The sequence below is a fragment of the Chironomus tepperi genome, unplaced genomic scaffold (assembly GCF_022539635.2).
Source record: "Chironomus tepperi strain 1889 unplaced genomic scaffold, CSIRO-AGI_Ctep_v1 contig_376, whole genome shotgun sequence".
Lineage (NCBI taxonomy): Eukaryota > Metazoa > Arthropoda > Insecta > Diptera > Chironomidae > Chironomus > Chironomus tepperi.
In genome coordinates, this window is record NW_027226498.1 from 3100089 (window position 1) to 3121132 (window position 21044).

Consider the following 21044-nt stretch of genomic DNA (forward strand, 5'->3'; position numbering starts at 1 on the left):
GAGAAAAAACTTTTCTTCTTAAAGAATCAACAACTTTTGTTATCTTATCATTGTTCATTGAAAATCTACAAGCAATTGAAAGTTGAAAAGTGTTTGAAAAGATTTGAAGTACATATATAAATAGAGAGAAACATAGCAAGGAACTAACATAAAATAATAATAAAAAAAACATACTTCTCTTACGTTATTTTTGTGATAACATTTGTGCTCGGATGGTGCTGGAGTGCGATTTTTTTTATTTTTAATTATATTTGATATTTATTTTTGAGAGGTGCAATAAAGACAAAAAATTAATTAATTATCATTTTTGGATGCAGTAACTATTACTATTATAGAAGTAGTTGTTGTTGATGTTGTTGGTTGGTTTTTTGTTGTGATGCGATTATTATTTTTTAAAAAGGTCATAACATAAAAGTTTTTTTTATTAAATTTTATAATGTACTCGATGTCCATTGTATACAAGTGTCGGTGTCATTGATGCTTGAAATGTTGCAATCATTTGGTCATTTAAAGCCATCTTTGACTTAGCATACTCAATGCGCATTGCACCACGATCAGATGACAATAAGTATTTTCCTTGCAACAATTGCATCGCTTGACCAGCACTTTGAGTATCGCGAAATTCGACAAATGCAACTGGTATGTGCTGACTATTGTTATTGTTGTTGTTCGTTGTTCTCGTTCCCTGTTGTCCGCATCCAGAATGTGCTAATTGTTGAACTGTCGCTGGATTAGATATTTGTGGTGTAGGTGGTTGTGGCATTGACTTTAAATGTGTATGTTGCATTCGTAGACGATTAAAACCAGGCAAGCTAATCATCAATATCATCAAGTGTTGTTGTCGACATCCACGTTACATTTTTTTATATTTTTCAATATATTTTTTTATATTTTTTTAGATATTTTTTAATGAAATGTATGTGTATATGTGGTGTTGGTGGAGTTTATGTGATGTGTAATGTTCGAATAATAAAAAAATATGAGTTAAAAATTTGAGCATTAAATGAAATAAACAACAGGAAAAGTATATGATGTGAGCAGAGGGGGAAAGAGATAGAGAATTGGTAATGGTGGTTTTAAATGAAATAATAAAAAATAAAAGGTGTTAAAAAGGATGATGATATGGATGTTCAACATAATTTAAATTGATTTTTTGTTGTCGAGGTTTGTTCATGTTTCGTAAAGAGTTTTTTTTTGAACGTACGAATAGGTTGAATATAAAAAGGTGCAAGTTAATAAAAATTTATGCGGTTTGTAATTAAAACAATTTTTTTTCGTTGTTCGGTTGGTGGTCAGTTTACCAGTTAGATGGCAATTTTTTTTTCATAAAATTATAATGTAATTTAAAGTTACGTACGGGGGTAGCAAGAGTGATTGATTATGTAGATTGCAAAAATAACGTAACGTAAAAGTGATGTCGTGGTGGTATTGGTGGTTGTGGTGCAAGAATGAGATTTGAAAAAAAAAATATAAAAAGAAAAGAAAAACAACAAAAAAAAAAAATTAATTTTTTTCATGATTATGAGCGCAACAACATATAATTAATTTTCATTATTATTATTTTTTTTACGAGCAACACAAAAACAGAATTAAAAATATCGAAAAAAAAGTTGTGTGTATTTAAGGTGCCATTTTAATTATATTGCATTTTAGAAATGTTTGAGTTATTTTATTTTGCTTGTCCGACACTAAATATAAAATTTTGCATTTAAAAAAAGAAAGTGGAAAAAGAACGGAAAAATTGACGAAAATTAAACTTTGAAAAGTAAAAGATTTTTTTTTGTTGGTTTTGTTGATTTTTTGTGGTTTTCGGAAATGCTATTGAGACTCAATTAATTTGATAAATGAGACAATACACATTTCCTATATTTCCCCTACTCTACATATATCAGACAAAATTTTTTCGAAGACCACTGAATTTGCATAATTCATGGAAAACAATATCAATCTACAAACACAAATGCGGTTCTGTTTCAAATTCTCAAAACTCGATTGATTCTCGATTGAATTTCAAATTAAATTATTGTCATCAATATAAATCTCGTGCTCAATTTCTTTAGTATGTCTAGTCACCACGGTTATTAAATCAAAAACCGCATCACAAATTTCATTTTTTACTGACAATTTGCGTGTGTCTTTTGTTCAAATCACGAGATTTCAATCGCGTTCAAAGAAAGAGTAGATACCTTTTTGCTTCAAGAATAATGCAAACTCATCAACATAATAATAATCATCATGATCTACATAAGAAAGAAATAGTATTTTTTTTCTCATTTCTAGAGGGAATGGAACTGATTTGTTTCATGTCAATTTATGTCGATTTTTCTTTTCTTTTTTATAAAGGCTTAGACACTAAATTATTATATTTTTACCATACCGTTATGTTATGTTAAAGCTTTAGAGTTTAGTAGGCTCTAAAGTATGAATTTGGGCATCGATGTTGTGAACTACCGAAATGAAATAGAAGCAAATTTGGAATGTATTAATATTTATGTACTGAATAATACATTCTAATAATTTAGAAGTCCATTCGTCGTATTGAGAACGTTAGCTATTAATTGGTTAGTCTAAGCCTCGATTAAAAATATAATTTTGAACTTCTCGAGTTCCATGCCCTTTGGCTGTATATTGAGAAAATTGAATTATAATTAACCAAACAATAAAAGACAAAGTGGATTAGGTGAAATAATATACGACAGTAAGAAAATGCTCTATTTGCAGATAGATATATTATGTCCATAAGCAAAATTACCATCATCATTTTTAATTTTTTTTGCATTTTACTATAAATCTGAACTTTAATCATCATGTTAGCAAAGCAATAAAGTTAGTAAGTAATATGACTGAGTTCTGATGGAAATTTTTGCATTAAAATTTACTTTCATCACGAAATGGAGAATTTTTCTCCTTCTTCCCATTTTTATTCATTCTTTATATTTCCATAAACATTATTGCAATATTGTGTGACATAGCATTTTATGGCTGATGGTTTTAGCTGAAGCTATAAAGTAAAAAATGTAAATTTTCCACACAACTTCTCTTATTCTCTCTACCTCAAACATATACACGTATATGCATAAATTTGTTTGTCTATGCCATTTTGAGTGAAAATTCATGATTGAGAAAATTCCATGATTGCGGACAATAGTCGACGGTTGAATGTCTCAAATGCTTGCATTCTTGTTTGTGTTTAATGCACTTTGTGGAGAAAATAGAAAAAACAATTGCGTTTTTGTGTTTATTTTGTCTGAATTGTTGAACATGAAACTGCTCGGTCGATAATTTTAAAACAAAGCTTTGTGGATAGTTTTAAGGGCTTTTGCTTGGTATTTTGTTGGTTTTGATATTTTGTAGTGAAAGTTCTGAGTTTTACATGGCACGCATAATGTTTTGATTAGTGTTAGTAAGTTCAAAATTCAAATTGATATAATTTCAGTACCTATTCTTGACCAGTCAAAAAATCAAAATGCGCTTCAGCTAAATTTAAATTCTTATAAAATTTCCAATCAAATTTATTCAGTGTTGTTGTATCGGTATTGCACCATGTCTGTTCTATTTTCTCCCCACCATATCTTCATCATCATCATGAGAAATCCCTCAGAGATTCATTAAAATTTCATTTCACTCGAATGGATCTGTGACAGAATTTTTCAATTATTTCAAAATGTTCATTTCTTTTTGCTATACTTTTTATGTGTCTCTGTCATTTTTTCAGAAACTACAGTACAGTTCAAGATACTTTTAGAATGAATGTAAAATTTCACAATCGTCTAAATTAAATGGAATATAGACACATAAATGTATGGATACATTCTTCAATCATCATGACGATGATCATTTTACTTTGAACTTTGTGACCTCTAATTAAATAATCGACAAACGATGAATGTATGAAAAAAAATACTTTTGTTCAGTTTCAATAAAAAAAAAAACAACAATCGTGTTGTAAAAAGAAAAACTTTAACTGAACTAATTTAATAAATGACAAAAACGTATATTGCTTATGGCCAATTGGGTGATAAAGCAAAAAAATAATAATTTTCGTCTTTTTTGATAATTTTGTTTTAATTTTTGATGTGAAAGCGAAACAAAAATAATATAAAAGGAAAACTAAAAGTCATCGGCTGTTTTTGTGTGAAATTGAATGGATTCAAAGGGGGTGAACAACTTCAGATTGAATCCTTTTTTTTATTGATTGAATGGTGTCAATCGTAATCATAGATTTTTAAAATTAAAATAATTTCGATGGTTAAAATGGTTGAAGCATTAAGTATCAAATGTCAAAAACATATGTGAAATTATTTTATTGAAAGCTGTTCACCCTATGAAAAATAAAACACAAATAGCGAAAATAATGTCAAAACATAGAGCTTTTGGTGAATGAAATAGAACACAATTAGATGGTTCAACGCGAGAAAATAAAAAAATAAAATAATGTAAGTAGGCAAGGTTAACAAGAAGAATAAGAAGAAAGCAAAAAGTTTTGTGTATCACATTTAGAAGGTGAATGAGAGAAATAAAATAACATATAAATCATGGTTGGTATATAAAAATGAGCATAAAAAAATAGACAGTGGAAATCTATATAGCTTTTAAGCACGGGATGGTAAAGGAAAATTTATTGAATGGCGCATCAAAATGATTTATGATTTTGTCAGGGCACGAAAATATCGTTACAATGCAGTAGTTATTGCGACTACGTCAATTCAAATTTACCTACATATTGACTTTTACTGGTTATATCACAAATCATGTCGCGGTAATTTACCTATGAAAGTCTATGACTTTGGTTTGAAAAGGAAACAATGAGAGACACACGACATGTGAACATAATAACAAACTATACATTTTTTTCTATGGCATTCATTCATTCAATAAATTTCGATTAACATCAACGCAGCAGCGTAAATGAAACTCAATAATATAATGTAAATAGAAGGTAGTTGGGGGTTTTCAAATATTCGGAACTGAGGCAAAACATAATATAACAAACTAAGAAAAAATGAAGATAATACATAATAAAATCTATTGAATGGACATATTGGAATGGGAGAAAAGGAGATGGTGGTGGTGGGAGGATAGAGACAAAATCGTAAATGGACATATTTGACACTTACCTAGCAAATATCTCTTTCAGTTCGTGTTCAGATACAAATTGACCTAAATTTGCAACAAATAATGTCGAGCATGGAGCATTAGCAGATATTGGTTGATTAGGAGGCTGGGTAGTTCCAGTTGAACCAACAGGACTTGCTAATGCTGGGCTGGCTAAAAAATGACCGGTAGAAAGGCCAGCTGATGCTCCAGATAAATGCATTGTTGATGGATGATGGGGCTGAATTGTTAAATTTTGTTGCTGTTGCTGCTGCTGTTGGAAAAAAGTTTTATTTTTATTGATTTTTATTTTTCATTCATTCAATTTCTGTTTTTCATTTATTTTTCTTCGAACAGGTATTAAGCTCAGTCAACGAAGCTTTGTCACCAGTAAGTCTCGTTTCGTTCGCCAATTATAATTACTTTTTCTTTTTTTTTTGTTTTTCTCTCTCGCGACGTAGAAATAAAAATTTCCATAATAATGAAAAAAAAAAAAATAGCTTTATCGCATGATATCGTGTCAAGAAACAAAACAAAAAAAAAAAAAATGAGAGACGTGTAGTGTTTATGCATGAAAAGGCGCTCATTCACATCTAAATCCAAAAAAACGTAAATTTTATGTTTTTTGTGAATATTTCTTTTTGTAGCGCATTTTATGAGGTACGTTTAAGGTGGGACTGAAAACTGGAAAGGTAGGACTAAGTTGTCCTAGTTTATATACTTAATTAGGATTGACTGTTGATGATTTTCTCATCATTTTCTTCTTAAAATGTCGAATAGAATGAATTAAGAAATTCTCGAAAGTTTTAATTTGAGTTTGGTCTCTAAACTCCCTAATGAGAATGTAAAATAGTGAAGGAATATAAAATAAATCAAATCATAAATTGCAATTCATAAATTCAACCATTATGCTCTTTTACAGACAGACAACCAGTCAATCAAAATACAAATGACACTATCTACAAATCAGAAGAGATTGCGCTTCAAATTGTGTACATTAGACTAATAGTAGTTCCAACCCAAAACTATATATTTTCAGAGTGATTTTAGACATATTTAAAAAAATTCAACATAAATCTTTCTTTCAAGCTCAATGAAAAGTTATGACTGACGGTGTAATTTTTCATTGCTGTTAATTGTCGTGCATAGCGAAATAAATAGCTTTGCGAGTCAGACGCAAAGACACATAAAAAAACACGTTCACATACGAAAAAGGACAAAAAAAAAATCATAATTAAATTTTTTTGATGCATGATGCTTTATAGTACTTAATGAAATGTATATTTCTCTCTTTTTCCATTAATTTGACTTCCCGTGCTATACTTATTATTATGAATGGTGAAGTGTTTTTATAATCTCATGCATATGAATATTGACTTTTATAAGGGAGCAAGAGTGTGGTGAGTATGTGTGAAAGTAAAATCTAAGGGACACATTTTCAACCTCATTTTAATCAAACAAATGTAAATCTTTTATTAGCTTTGTCGAGTAAGTCGCTCGAGTCGCGTGATGGCATGGTATGTAAAAAATATATTGTGGGTAAATTAAAAATTTTTCGTTTTGCATTATTATTACTCCAATGAGCTTGATTCTTTTTTGTTATGTGGGTAATAACATATCAGCAATTTTTGTCATTTATTTGTTGTAATGTCACAGCAAAAATCAAAATAATGAACATTTATTTCCCATATTTAATAGTCGCGATGTCATTTGTTGATAAGTCAATGTCAAATATGATGGGCGTGGTTGACTTTAAGCCATTTCAATCATATTCACACCGTATTAGTATTATTTTACTTAAAACCTCATTAAAATATGTTAAAATATTTTTCATTTGACCATAAATAACATGAGTATTTTTAATATTCTAATAGGAAACATTAAAAATGTCACATTAATAAATTAAAATCTTGTTCAAATCTATTATATAAGTGCTGTGTGAATATGAGTAAAATTCGTTAATCCATCATCAATAGTTTCAAATAAGTCATGTTAGTTACACTATATACAAATTACAAAATTATACATCAATTGCTAATATTTACCTGGTCATTATTTAGTCAGAGGTAAGACCTCACCGGCATCTGGGGATGCAGAGCCGGATGAACTAGCGTTGCGTGTTGTAAGGCTGCAGCTGAACCTGGCAATTCAGCGGCTGCTGCTGAATATGCTAAAGGATGATGCCATAATTCATGGCCACCAGGAAAAAAAGGAGCTCCTAAGTCTGGAAAGAATTTTGGAAAGAAAAAAAGAGGAAAATTTTTACATCAATAATTTTTAAAGTAATAATTATAAAAATACAAAATGGAATTCTGTTCATGAATAAAGGGCTTTATGTTGTTTTTAATCATTTTTATGTATTTTAGTCTCATTATAATTGGCGAAAGAATAAAAAATTGTAAAGTACGAACAAGGGAGACAGTAAAAAGTTTGCTGAAAAGAACAACTGCAACTGTGAGGAAAATAAATTTCTTGTGAGGTTGCATTATGCATTTTAAAAGAAATTGCAAATTAATTCTTCTTTTATCTTTGCTTTTCTTGCTTGTGATTTTTTTTCCTCCCTTCCAATTTTTGTTTTGTAGCTTGCAACTGTTTTGTTTGATAAAATCAAGTTTTATGACGAGAATATAAAGCACGCTCGAAAGAAATATAAAGTAAGGGAAATTGAATTTTATAAAATTTGCATGATTTTCATTGAAGCCTCATTAGACGTCTAATGATTTTTATATGTTCGCGTAGTTAATTTTCGCGAGCATATTGTTTATCATTTGCTATTTACATTTGCCTTTGTTTCTGTAAATACAACAGGTAATGTTGTTTTCATGTCGTTAATAATACTTGTGTACATGACTTTTTGTACTGAGATGAAATCGTTAGAATTATTGAAAAACTTAATATGATAATCCTATCGGCACAAAGTTTTCATGACAGCATGGCATCATACTGTTGCATAAATAATTTGTGCCGAACTAAACGACATCAACCCTAATCTAATAAATGTGTTTAAATAGCAACTTTTTGTGTAATTAAAAAACACCTAAATTTATTTTCAAAATACATCCTAAGGAACAAGTTCCTTGAGAATCTTCATTTATCGAAACAGCAATTTAATAATATAAGAAAAAAGGCAGACTTCAATGAAAATTTGAATGAAATGTAAATTTCCTTCTAGATTATCTATACACAAAACCCCAAAATTAAATGAACGAAAAAAAGTTTTACAAGTTTCCTCCACCATCAATTCCAGTTCTTTTTTTCTATTATTTACTTATATTTGGTTCATTTTTTTAAATTTTCTTTTCATTAAAGTGAAAAAAAAAAAAATATGCTTGTAGATGATTTTTCTTTCTTGCTTCTCTTTTTTGCATAATCAAAAACTTTTTCAATTTTCTTGCAGTTTGTATTTCGATTGAAGAATGAAAGGAATAAGAAGGCAAAAACAACGAGGATTTGATATTACTTTTTTGACTGTTTTTTAACGCACTTTTCTCATGAAAGTAATATTTATGTGTGTTTTTTTATTTTATGCTTTGCATATATCATTGAATTTTAGATCACGAACATTAAAGGCTCTGCTAAACCTCTCCATTTGTGTGCCCACTATAAGGGGGCTTCCATTTCGTGTTAATAAAAGAAGTTTAGCGGAGCCTTTAAAATTTTGCCAAGGAGCCTAAAAAAATTTTGCATTCTTTATTGATGTTGCTTGAGTATTTATTCATTAACGTTATTAGATAACCTGTGTTAAGGTATGAAAATTTTTAATTCTCCTGAGAAAGATGCGTTATTTTTTTTTTACAAAATCAGAAAGTAAATAACAGCAAATGCGAGATAAATAAGTGAACTTTTACTTCGAATAATATTTTGGTTGGTATTATTTTTTTTTGCAATAAGTAAGGTAAAGTAGGATGATGGAAAAATATGAATTATTGTGTGAATATAAAAAAGTGAGTTAAAGCTGTTTTATTTTTTTGATAAATCACCAAGAAAATTTTGCAAGCCTCGACAAAAATACAGTTTTTTGTTCTTGAATTCATTCAAAATCTATGGATAGAATTTTAGGAGTAGTAGATACTTACGTCCGGCAGCAAGTGGGTGCATCTGTAATGCAGGATGTGCGGCTGTTGATGATGCATTTTGTGTGGGCTTAGGTTTACTGACTACAAATATATTGATTGGATTTTGTAAATGAGTTGCAATAAGAAATAAATAAAATATGTAGAAAAAAATATCAGTTGCATTTGGTTTTGAGTAATTTTTTCCATTGGTAAAACTAATTATTATTTTTAACAAGTTGCTCCTCCAAAACTCAATCCTTAAAAGCTCTTTTTAAAAAATTAGGAATGCAGGTGTTGACATCAAATTCTCTTGATATTCATCCAGATTGGGAACAAATGACACCATGTTAGCTACCATAAAATTTACCATTTAGCTACCACCTAGCTGACATGAAAAATTTCGAGCTAATCGGGTATAAAGCTACGATGATAAATTATATTCCTTTTAAAAGTCTTAAAAATTACTTTAAAAAATGTCAACACATATCAGAAGGAAATATGAATATTCTTAAAATTTCAATCATGTCCTGAATCGAAAAAGGAAGTTTTAAACCGAAAAACTTTTCATTCACGCTTTCACGTTCTACTGATGCTGCATTATAATGATTAAATTTCAATATATTATTTGCTTTTTAAATTTCATTTTTCATGGCATCTTCTCGTCCATTTTCATTGGATTAAAGTAAACGGAAAACTTTATTTTCCGATCTTTAAGAGTTTTTATATCATTGAAAGAGCTTTTCACGTTTGAAGGAGCAAAAAAAAATGAAAAGAAGTAGAAAGAGGTGAACAAAAAATACACACATATCTCGAAGATGATGACAAAAAAGACAGTGAGTAAGAGAAAAAGTTTAAAGCACCTTTAATGCCAATACCTTCGAGACAACTTTTTATTCGCTTCAGTCCTTTCTTCTCCTTTTTTATTCTTGTATCTTATTTTTTCTAACACTTTTTTTATATTTTTTTGGTTGCAGTTAGTCTTACCTTTAGTGTTACTCTTTGCAAACTCCAAGCGAATTGTTTGGGGCATATCGGGATCAAATCGTACACCCTGCTGCAAATTGTTGTATTGTAGTTATAATACATATGAAATTAAAAATTGGATGTTTTTTGTGTGTAATAGTGATAATAATAATGAGAAATTGCATTCGCGAGTAATTGAAAAATATAGTTGACTCTTATTAAAATGTGTGACTTAACTCATTTTTTAATTAATTTTGTTTTCACTCACATAATTATACTTAGTATGGGACTGAACAATTTTTGTCGGTTAAATTAAAATATAAAAAATGCATGTTAATGCAGTGAAAATGTATGTACATATATATACATATCAGGTATAAATGCTGAAAATGCAGCATTAATATTTCATCTACATTTCGAATCTCATTTATCCTTCCAACATTCAGTCAGTCAGTATCGTCATATTCTCGATTTTTATGTATGTACATCATATGCATACACATAAGTAAAACATCTGCATATGGCTTATGCATGTTTAAAGTTTAAAAAAAATGATTATTACAGCAAAACCGCAGAATGGATGAATGAAAAATATTTAAAGTTCTGATTTTTTATATCCTTTTAAAAGGGAAAATCAGCATAGTTATTATCAACATAAGTTCTCTTGTTTTTTGTTTTAATTGAAGAGGGTTTGGATCTCCCGAAAGTTTAATAAATTGGTGGACATTTCTTAAATTATTTAGTCGTTCTGTAGTATGCCATCGCATACAGGTTGCATATCACGTAATAAGTGAACAGTTCCTAAAGCTGTTTTTTTTTGGGAAATTCAATCTTCATTTAAAAAAAATTTTCAAGAAGGATAAAATTTAAAAGAAAATGCTTAGATTCTGTTCTACTCCAAAATGTTCTACTGAATAAATCAACACACTATAAAAATTGTATCTATAAGCATGCATGTACAAACAGGATGAGAAAAAAATGAAAAACTTTTATGTTGAATGAAAAAAAAATTATCTTAACATAAATAAATGAATTCGTCTTCAACTTCGTTTTTAAGGATACTAGAGCAAAAAGAAAAACATGAAAATAAAGGAAGAAAAAAAGTTTTTCATTTTTCCCTCATTTTTTTTTTTTTGAATCTCTGAGATAAATGTTTTTAAACATTTAGCAAGTACTGTATGTTAACAATCGATTAAAATATATGTCTGTACATAATTTTCCCTCCATTTTTATAACCTCTCATGCGCGCGATTAAATAGCTTAAATTATGTGTTATGGTTGTGTTGATTCTTATCTCTATCCGCTCTTAAAAGTGTAAAGCATTATTTAGCTTTACAGACACTCATTGTTAAGAAAAATCTCATTTTATATCGTAATCCTTACGACAAAAGGAAATATAAATAAAGGGAAAAATGAGATGAAAATAGAGGTTCAGATCTTTAAATGTTTGGTGCCATTTTGAGGCATTAACCCGAACTGACATGGAGCATGCTCATGAGTATGCTTACAAAATTGAACATGAATATGCTTATTGTAATGCAGGAAATGTTTAGACAAGATTGAGGCACAATTGTCAATCATTACTAAGATAATGATTTTGCTAATCGTTACGGTTATTGCATACCGCAAAATGAACTTAATAAATTGTCAGCATGTGGTAGTTTAAAATTTCAAATAGAGTTGAAAGTTTGTTATTTAAGGCTTTTTATCCTTACGGCAAACAGTGTGTACATAAACTTATATATTATTATTCCACATATTTAGTTCTAACAATCTGTTTCTTTTCTTGTGCATATGCGGAAAACGATGACAATGACGACAGAAAGTTAAGTGAAGGTAGGCAAAAAAGATGGAAAATGTTTTTCTTTTTTCTTAAATAAGAAATGAAACTTGAGGATAAATAAAAACATTTCAGACAGAAAAAAATAGAATATAAATATGATCTTAGGCTCCACTGTCGTCGTTGTCTGTCAGTTTCTCATACACAGCTTCATACTAAAAGCTTGTTTATAAAAGTTTAATTTACAAAAAAAAAAAAAAAAAAAAATAAGAAAAGCCATGAAACGAAGTACAAGACATGCATGCATGCTTGCATATATGTGGCAAAGTAGATAAAAATGTACAAAGACGTTAGTATCGTCTCGAAGTACGACGAGTTCACCTTAGAAATAAAATAAAATTCTAGACGGCACAGAAAGAAATCTCTCAATAGATAATGCATGATGGGTGGGCCGGTCTATAAAAAGCTATAAAATAAAGTACTTTGATATTCAACTTGCATAACTTGAAGGCCCTCAAGGATGTAAAAAGCATTCAGTATGGTATAAAGAAAACAAACTAAAATATTTATTCTCGTGTGATATAGTTTGTATACATTTTATTGTGTCTTGTACCTTTTCGTACCCATGTTATACATATAATTTCGTGGATTACTATGTTTTCAATTAAGTGCTTTATATTTACTAGAACGTATGGGTTCTGTTATTTTGGACTGACAAGTCAATTTTGACTTGAATAAAAGAAGTTATAAAAAGTTTTTGAAGCTTATTGAATTATAGAAAAATTGATTAGAATCTTGAGCTTAACATAATATTTAAATAAGTTTTTCCAAACTTTTTTTCTCATTCATCCTTTTTTTTAAATTTAGTTTTTTGTTCCAACAATAAAGACACTATAACAATATATAGTGTATATATGTAGATTTTCAGTTAAGGAAGATAGACAGAGAAATTGTATGTACATGTTTATATATCATGATAAAAGAAGGAAAAAAAACATTCAACCAATAAAACTATTGATATGGCATGAATATAAAATGAGACCTGAATGAAGATGGAAAAGAATAGAAGAAAAAAAAAACAATTTAAAGAATTTCCATTTATTTAAAACTAAGCAGAGGGAACAAAAAGTTTTTCTTGTCGTTTCCGCCTCTTTGCTCAAGTCCTTAGAATAATTTCTATTACAAATTTTCTGGACATGTTTTAAATCCTTTATTAGGTAGTAATGAGCTTTATTTTCTATCTTAATTCATTTATTTTGTGTTTTACGGGTATAATAATTCATCCGTATGATTATTTTTATCGATTGTTTTATTTCAATAACCTTAAACTTACAATGAAAACAACTTGTACGCGGATGCGTGTAAATTAATTTTCATATTCGCAAATGCATTTTCTCTTTAAATGTAATGATTATAATTATAAATGTGTGTCATAGATATATTTTTTCTCGGTGGTGTATCATCAGTGTAGATATTTATGTGTATATATGTGAATTTGTGTCGATTTTATGTGATATATATGTATAAATATTGATATTAATTTTAAACTTTTATTTTCATAATATATGATACGTGATACTAGCTATTTGAAAGGAATAACTAAAAAAAATTGTGTCATACTTTTGTTCATATACATTTCTATAGATTTGATACTTGCACATAAGGGATAACAAAAAATTTTCATATTGCGAAATGAGAGATGATATTTATTGATTGCCAGAGCTTTTCGTTTTGTTCTTTGTTGTCTCTTTATGCACACGAGCATTAATTTCATTCACAGCACATCAAGGATTTTAAATGTTATTTTATATAATATAACATGAAAAAACGAAAGTTAAATGTGTCACGTGATTTAAAGAAATTGAAACGATAATATTATGGGATATTCATCTTAATTTTGAACATTTTGAATATTTTAGTGGAATCAGTTTAACATTAGTGCATGTAACTTCACTAAATCGTACAACATTGTCCAATGCAACTATCCAGTTCTTTAGCCAATAACAACTTTCAAGACAAGAATAAGATATTGTGAAAACTCTATTTTTGCTCTTTTTTCATTGCTTTGCTGTTGCTGATGCTTCTGTTGTGCTTTTGGGATTCAGCATATTTTTAAATTGTCAATTTGAAATGAGAAATAGATTCAGTACAAAGCAGTGTGAAAACTCTACAGTAAAAATGAATTTTTGAAATTTTAAATGCACTTGAAAATTTTATATTGTGCGCTATGTTATGAAATTGACAAGAATGAGATGCGAATGCTGATAGTGTAAGTAGGAAAGAAGAGGATCTTATAGAGAAGTGCTAGGGAAAAAATATTATTTCAATTTTTAATTAAAAAGTTATTCAATAAATTTTGCTGCAAGTGGTATCGAGAAAAATACAAAAAAAAAGAAAATTTCTCAATAGTTCAAGCACACACATGCTCACAATTTCCTCTTGATCGAAAAAAATATTCTTACTTTTATGTTATATTGTTGGAAAGGCAATTTTATTGAACATTAATGTATGAAACATATGACGACGACAAATGTTGTGTATGTAAGAGACATTCGAGAGGTTGTTGAACGAGCTCATAAATACTTTAAGTATTATCCTCAAAAACAGTATAAATGGTTTTAGAATGGTTTTGTCAGAATATTTTATGAAAATGAAGAATTTAGCAGAGCTCGTCGATTGAATTTAAGTATAATCTAGCCGAATCAAAAAACTTCAAATTGACTCTAGTCGACTTAACTCGGTTCTAGTCGACTTTACTCGACTTCGAGCTCTGGAATTTAGAAAGACAAGTAATAGAGATGAAAAGATACTGAAAGACAAATGATTTTTTTTAAATTTTTTATCCCCTTTTTTGCACATCATGTTGAACTTGGTTTTAAAGGTTCTAAGATTTCAAGATATCTAAATCATATCAGAAATTTAAAAAAAAATCTATAATAAATTGACACATTCTGAAGAAATTTTTTGTACAAAAATAAAATATCCCAAAATCTGTCAAAATTCAAACTGAAGCCCCATTAAGGAATTCCAACAAAACATATCTAAAGGGAAAAAGGGGTCAGAAAATTTGATGATATGTTTAGAGATAGATAGGAATGGAGCTCTTAAATCATGGGATGATTGTATACTGAATTGGATGATAAAGTTATACATATGAGAATTTTTTTTCAGCCGCCCACAAACACACACATTTATCATACATAAAAAAATACTTTTCATTTTATATAGTTAAAGCTCTTGTATATGAAATATGTTTTTATGGAAATTGGGCATAGATAGAAAGATGAGAATAAAATAATTGATGAAGGTATACAGAAAATAAAGAGGGTTTGTCTGATCTGTTGTGTTGAATGTGAAGTACTTATCGATATTGTCTTACCTGTAAATCCTGTTTTGCTGCCTCAGCTCCAGCTCTTGTATTGAATGTGACAAATCCGACCGGCTGTTAAAATAATTTATGAAATGTATTCTATTAGATAAACATGGCCTAACATTCAATATGCCATAAATTACCGATGCTGTCTTTCCATTTTTGCTTGTGACTTTCAATAATGATCCTTCATAACCATCATAAGCTCTAAACAATAAGTACAATTCACGGGGCTTTGCATCCATCGGGAGGCCACTTACGAAAAGTGTCCTTACCTGCAGAATAAAATAAAATTTAAGGTTAGAATTTTTTTTTTGCTCAAAACAAATCCTTTTATCAATATTTCTCAATCATAATTCCATTAATGCATAAAGCGAGGTTCGAAGAGGAAGAAATAAAAAAAGAATAATTTAAAAAATATATTACGTAATCGGAGCTATACATCTGAATAATTCAAATTATAAACGATATGGATTTTTTTTCCTGTAGGTTTTTCCCACTCTCTTTTTTTATTATAAAAACACATCAAAAAGCTTTGTTTACTCGATTTGCATATTCCCCAGTTTGAAATGATGAATACAAAGGGTATGTTTTGAGAGAAAATACTTGATAGAATTGGTGAAATTGATGAGATTCGCAATGATTTCTATTTTATTCCAAAGAATATTTATGAAGATAGTTTTGATTGGTTTTGTATTTCGTAAGTGGAAATGGAAAATATATGTGGATATGGAACTGTGCTGATTTAGTTTTGTAAGGTACTCGAGGGGAAATATTAAATTTTTATGTGATCACTTGATTGATTTACTGTTGCTTTTCTACACGTAATAGAAAATATACAGTGGACTTAAATGATTTAATCAATAAATCTCATCCAATAATGAATTATTAAAAGAAAATAACAATAGCTTCAAAGATATCTGAAATTGTCTATCCATCTTCAAAAATTTCCTTTGATCACGGCACATTCCTTATCATAAAATTCATTGTGTTCCAAACTGGGCATCCTTCTTTTTAAAATCAAAATACAGGTACAATGTACAAGTAAAGAGGAGGAAGAATAAGAAGAAGAAATCTAAATTTCACCGCAAGGTTTAATGTCGCCACTCCATTTTTTGGCTTTTCAATTTTTTTTGTTCTTTTTCTCATTCACTTTGTGTATTTATTTGATATTATAAAAATTTCCATGTTTCTTCCTTTTTTTTCTTTTTTTCTCTCCTCTCATCTCTCCCGCTTGACATCGCTTTCTATTAAATGTACAACATCAAAATGAATGAACACAAAATCGTGTGTTATCACGTTATCTAAAAATTAAATTGTGCCACTTTGCACTTCACTTTTGCTGGCTCTTTCTCATTTTGCATAGCAGCAGCATATCTACAAATGTTTTTTCAGTCTTTATTCAACGAGGTACTTTTTAAGCAGATTTTTTGTTTTAGAAATGTGAGGTGATGAGGTATGAAATTTTTTGCTACTAAATAGATAGTTGGTTTAATTAGTTCAAGATTGATGATTGTTTGCATTTTTTAAAATTTAAAACCAATCTATTTCGTGATGAATTGAAAATCATGAAAACTATTTACTTCAAGTTCATTTTTGTCGGTCTTTTATTACCGAACAATTTGCTTAATTGAAAAAAAGTTTCTTTTTTTGCATAAAATACAAATGGAATTTGAAGACTGATTTGAAAGGAATTTCACCTGAATTACAAACAAATTTTTCAAAGAAAATGCGCTGTCTTATCTCGATCAACATCATATTTTCAGTCCGTGCTACTGCTGCAAGCGGAATAAGTACTACGAATAATATTTATATGTTTCATTATTAGTATGCAATATGTACGATGAACAAAAAAGCTGCCATAAAAGGTAATTCTTTGTGTGTCTAATAAAATATCTCTGATGAAAAATTATCGTATGCCAAACTTAATGCTGAATCAGAAATAATCGACTTTTGTATTTTTCATGATTTTCATATTTTTATCTCTCTCTATTGAAATTGAATCCCTTTTTTATGATTTTACAAAAAATATTTGAAGTAAACATTTTTCAGCATGTAGCCATAAATTATGAATTGCATATATCTGATGTGAATATCATGATATTTCATTTAGAAACGCAGTTTATGAAAAAAATTCACTCATTCATCTGATGACGGTAAAGGAAAATTGATTGAGTATGCATGCGGATCGTTACACAATCAATTAGGCATTTAGTAAGTGCAAATATTAGAAAATTAAATTTTGGATGCAAGCAAATCAGATTGCTGAATGCCTAATACTTTAAAAAACCCTTTACATCAAATTCATATCTTTTTGAATTGCTCATAAATCACTATGCAAATTAATTATTAAAATAATTTCAACTATTTTATAGCACTACTACCATCTGCCAGTAATTTGCCAGATTTATAATATCGGAGATGATTCTAACGTGTGCAAGCACTTCTTCTTATTCAAGATTTTGTCTCTATATGCCTTCTAGATTTTCTCGTAGAAAAAAATACTTTTCTCTGTACAGGTTTTTTAAAAAAGTTGCTTAAAATGTTTTTGACTGGCAACTCAACCTACTGTATGTTTAATCATAAGGTAGAAAAGTTGAATCAAGACATTTTCGGAACTTTTCTTAGGATTAGACATACAACTTAGGGCGTATTTTGGGGAAGAGAGGGAGTTGGTAAAATAGTATTGAATTCGACAAGACAGCATCAAATTTTTACGACAATCCTTAAAATTTGCCCTGTTTATGAAATTGTTAACTTTTTATTTCCTAATAATATTAAATGCATCATAATAGTCTTCTCATCGTGACATATATACTCAGTTACTCATATTATTCTTCTTCCTATTTTATTTTAATGAAAAATGAAAAATTCTTGATCATGCGACGCGCACACGAGTGGATAGTTATAATTAAATCTATAAAGTGTCATCGCGAAAAGAAACAAAAATATTTATAGGAAAATTAGATTTTCATTCTAGAATGAAAATTTTACAAGAAGAAAAATATCAACAAGAAGGAATTCACGTCATGTTTATGTTGTTTTTAATTCAACTGTGAAATGAAAAATAAACAGAACAAGTTTAGAAGTGATCAGTCGTTGCTGATATAGATTTAAAACTTAGGTTCGACAAAGAACTGCAGGTCTATATATTTCGGTTGTACCTTATAATTAGTTTAAGGAGGAACTCTTAGAGTAAGACATACATACAAATGGTCAAATAAGAACCTATTTGAACGAATGGACGGACGGACAAAACGTGACAATATCATCATTCCCATTTATGAAAATGCCAACGAAATGCACTAAAATGCTAAATAAAAAAAAGTAAATTACATTGCGGCAAAGATGATGAAGATGACGATATAGACAGATGATGTGAATAATGATGCGTTTGACTGCAGCAAGAGGCAGTGACAGCAACAAAAATTGATTCAAACGTGTAATTAACATAGACACAGATATCACAAAGACATGACATGGTTTACAGCAAAAAAATGTTAAAGACTGACTACAAATTGCATGTCTCTTGATATGATAATTAACTGTATGAAACTCTAAATAGATAAAATGTGAATGAATGGATAGAAAATCAAATAAATGCAAGTCGTTGTTAGAAAATTGCTAGTATATTGAATGCCCGAGAATTCATTTATGACGATGTCTTTAAAGCAGTTAATTTCATTTGATGTCAGCAAATTGTGCGATACTGCATGCATTGTCAAGTTAATTTTCATGTGGGATCACGTTATAAAGATTAAAGTATTTTTAATTTATGTGGTAGTATCCTCATGTTAAATTGTGAGGGAAAAAAGGTTAAAAATGCAACATTGTGCGAGATGAGCTGAGATTTATTGTAAATTTTGTTTGTCAAGGTGTCGGAACTGCTATGCTATTTGTTATCTATGTCATGAGCAATGTATAATACAGTCAAGATTATCTTACATTGAACATTTGTAATGAATTTAAATTACTTGCTCATTATTTCAAATTTAGCATGAGATTTTCACGAAATCTTTGTATTTGACCAACATATGAATGTTTTTATTTTCTTATTTATGAAAAGAATTTAGCTTATTTTGAGTGTGTGTATTATATAATAAATTATTGGCATTCATGAAGATATTAGATGTTAAAAGTAGAGTTGAGCTAAGTATAGCAAGCCTGCATTTAAAATCCATAGACCTGTAGTTTTCGGTTGTACCTTTCTCAAATAAATTAAGCTTAAAATTGCACAGATACTGTATCGTTCCAATTTTTTTTGTATATACAACACAAAGACTCTTATTGCCACTCTGTCTGAAATTGAAATTGAAACACCTTTCATCGTAGATTTCACAATTCTCAATATTTCTTAAAGCCTTGGTTTTCATTTACATATTTTTCAATAATCAGTAGATTTCAGAGAACTGTCATGTATTATTAAAAACAAGTTATGAAGTAATAACATTCATTCAATACTTATAATTCATATCGTTTCTTTCCTGCCTATAAAGCATCTAACATGTCCCATAGCCTTGATATAATTATTTAACTAAAAATAAATTCAAATGCAATTCTCTCTCTCGGTTTATTTGTCATCAGAAGATATTTTACATTATAGAATTTGTTTGAATTATGATGAAAAATATTTTATAAATACAGGCTGACTGCAAATATGAGAAGGTGGAATTGAATGAGTATGAGAATTTTGTGACTGTGACGCATTCCAAAAATGGATCGAAATCAGCCACCACAGCGTTATTAAGGCTACTTTGGGTCTCACCGTTAATACGGCAGCGTAATGGTGCCTTAGCGAAAATGCTGAGCTGTTTGGGTATTTTGTAAAGTCAATAATAGTCAAAAAGCATCTATATCTTCCCATCATATAAAATAAAAGCTATTAAGAGACACTCCGCAGAGAGTGAGTAAATAATAATAATAGCGTCACGAGATAAATTTAATTCAGGGATGCCAATGGAGGTTCATAAATATCAATTAAATATAATATCCTCTCATAATTTCCCCATCTCAATTATACATGTACATAGCGATACACATAAACTCTATGAACGATAATGAATGTGTCAAACTTGAATCAGTAATAAAAAAAAAAAAACAGAAGCATACCAAAAAATGCGGGATTAATTTGTCCTCACATAAATCATATCTTTCATATACGAATGCTTTCACTGGCTCGCGTGCGAAATGTTTAAAATATCTATCCATCCATTCATCCCTGACCTATGAAACATGTCATGCTGTGTTGGTGATCTTATTAAATATCTAACTCTCGTATACATTAATAATATTTTTTTTTCTTTTTCGCCTTGTGCAAAAAAAACCACAGAAATATGAAGCAGTGAGAAAGAAAAATTGTATGGCAAATGGCAATGCAATGTACACAAAACGACACACACCGATCGATAGAAGGAAATGACTTTAAATTAATTATAACATTCACAATCTAAGTAGATGAATTTTAAGTTTTATACGAGATTTATTTGATTGCACTTTCTGCAATATTGCATCGTCACTCAGATGTGTCTCATTCAATATTAAATGCATTTTAATGCAGTTGCAGTTTATTGGGTTGTACATTTACAAATTGAACGTTTGAAAGGAATGACTTTTCATTCTATTTGTATGATTTGTTGAATTTTTCTTTCATGATTTGCGACTTTTTTCATCGTCAACATCAAGCATAATTTTTTATTAATATGAACTAGACTCATTACTATTGACATTCATGAAGAATTTACAGATAAATAATTGATTTTCATTCTCAATCATTTAAATCTCT

General features: G+C 29.1%; 1 protein-coding gene across 1 annotated transcript in view; it reads right to left on the bottom strand.

Moving 5' to 3' along the window:
- Positions 1 to 21044, bottom strand: part of cpo (couch potato) — a 75967-nt gene that overhangs the window by 13474 nt on the left and 41449 nt on the right. The window contains exons 5-11 of the mRNA XM_070647148.1: positions 15406 to 15537; positions 15272 to 15334; positions 10134 to 10203; positions 9171 to 9251; positions 7173 to 7318; positions 5118 to 5335; positions 184 to 812 (exon numbers count right to left, since the gene is read on the bottom strand). Of these exons, the coding sequence (XP_070503249.1) occupies positions 425 to 812; positions 5118 to 5335; positions 7173 to 7318; positions 9171 to 9251; positions 10134 to 10203; positions 15272 to 15334; positions 15406 to 15537 (1098 nt within the window). The 3' untranslated portion in view covers positions 184 to 424. The remainder of the gene's footprint in view (positions 1 to 183; positions 813 to 5117; positions 5336 to 7172; positions 7319 to 9170; positions 9252 to 10133; positions 10204 to 15271; positions 15335 to 15405; positions 15538 to 21044) is intronic.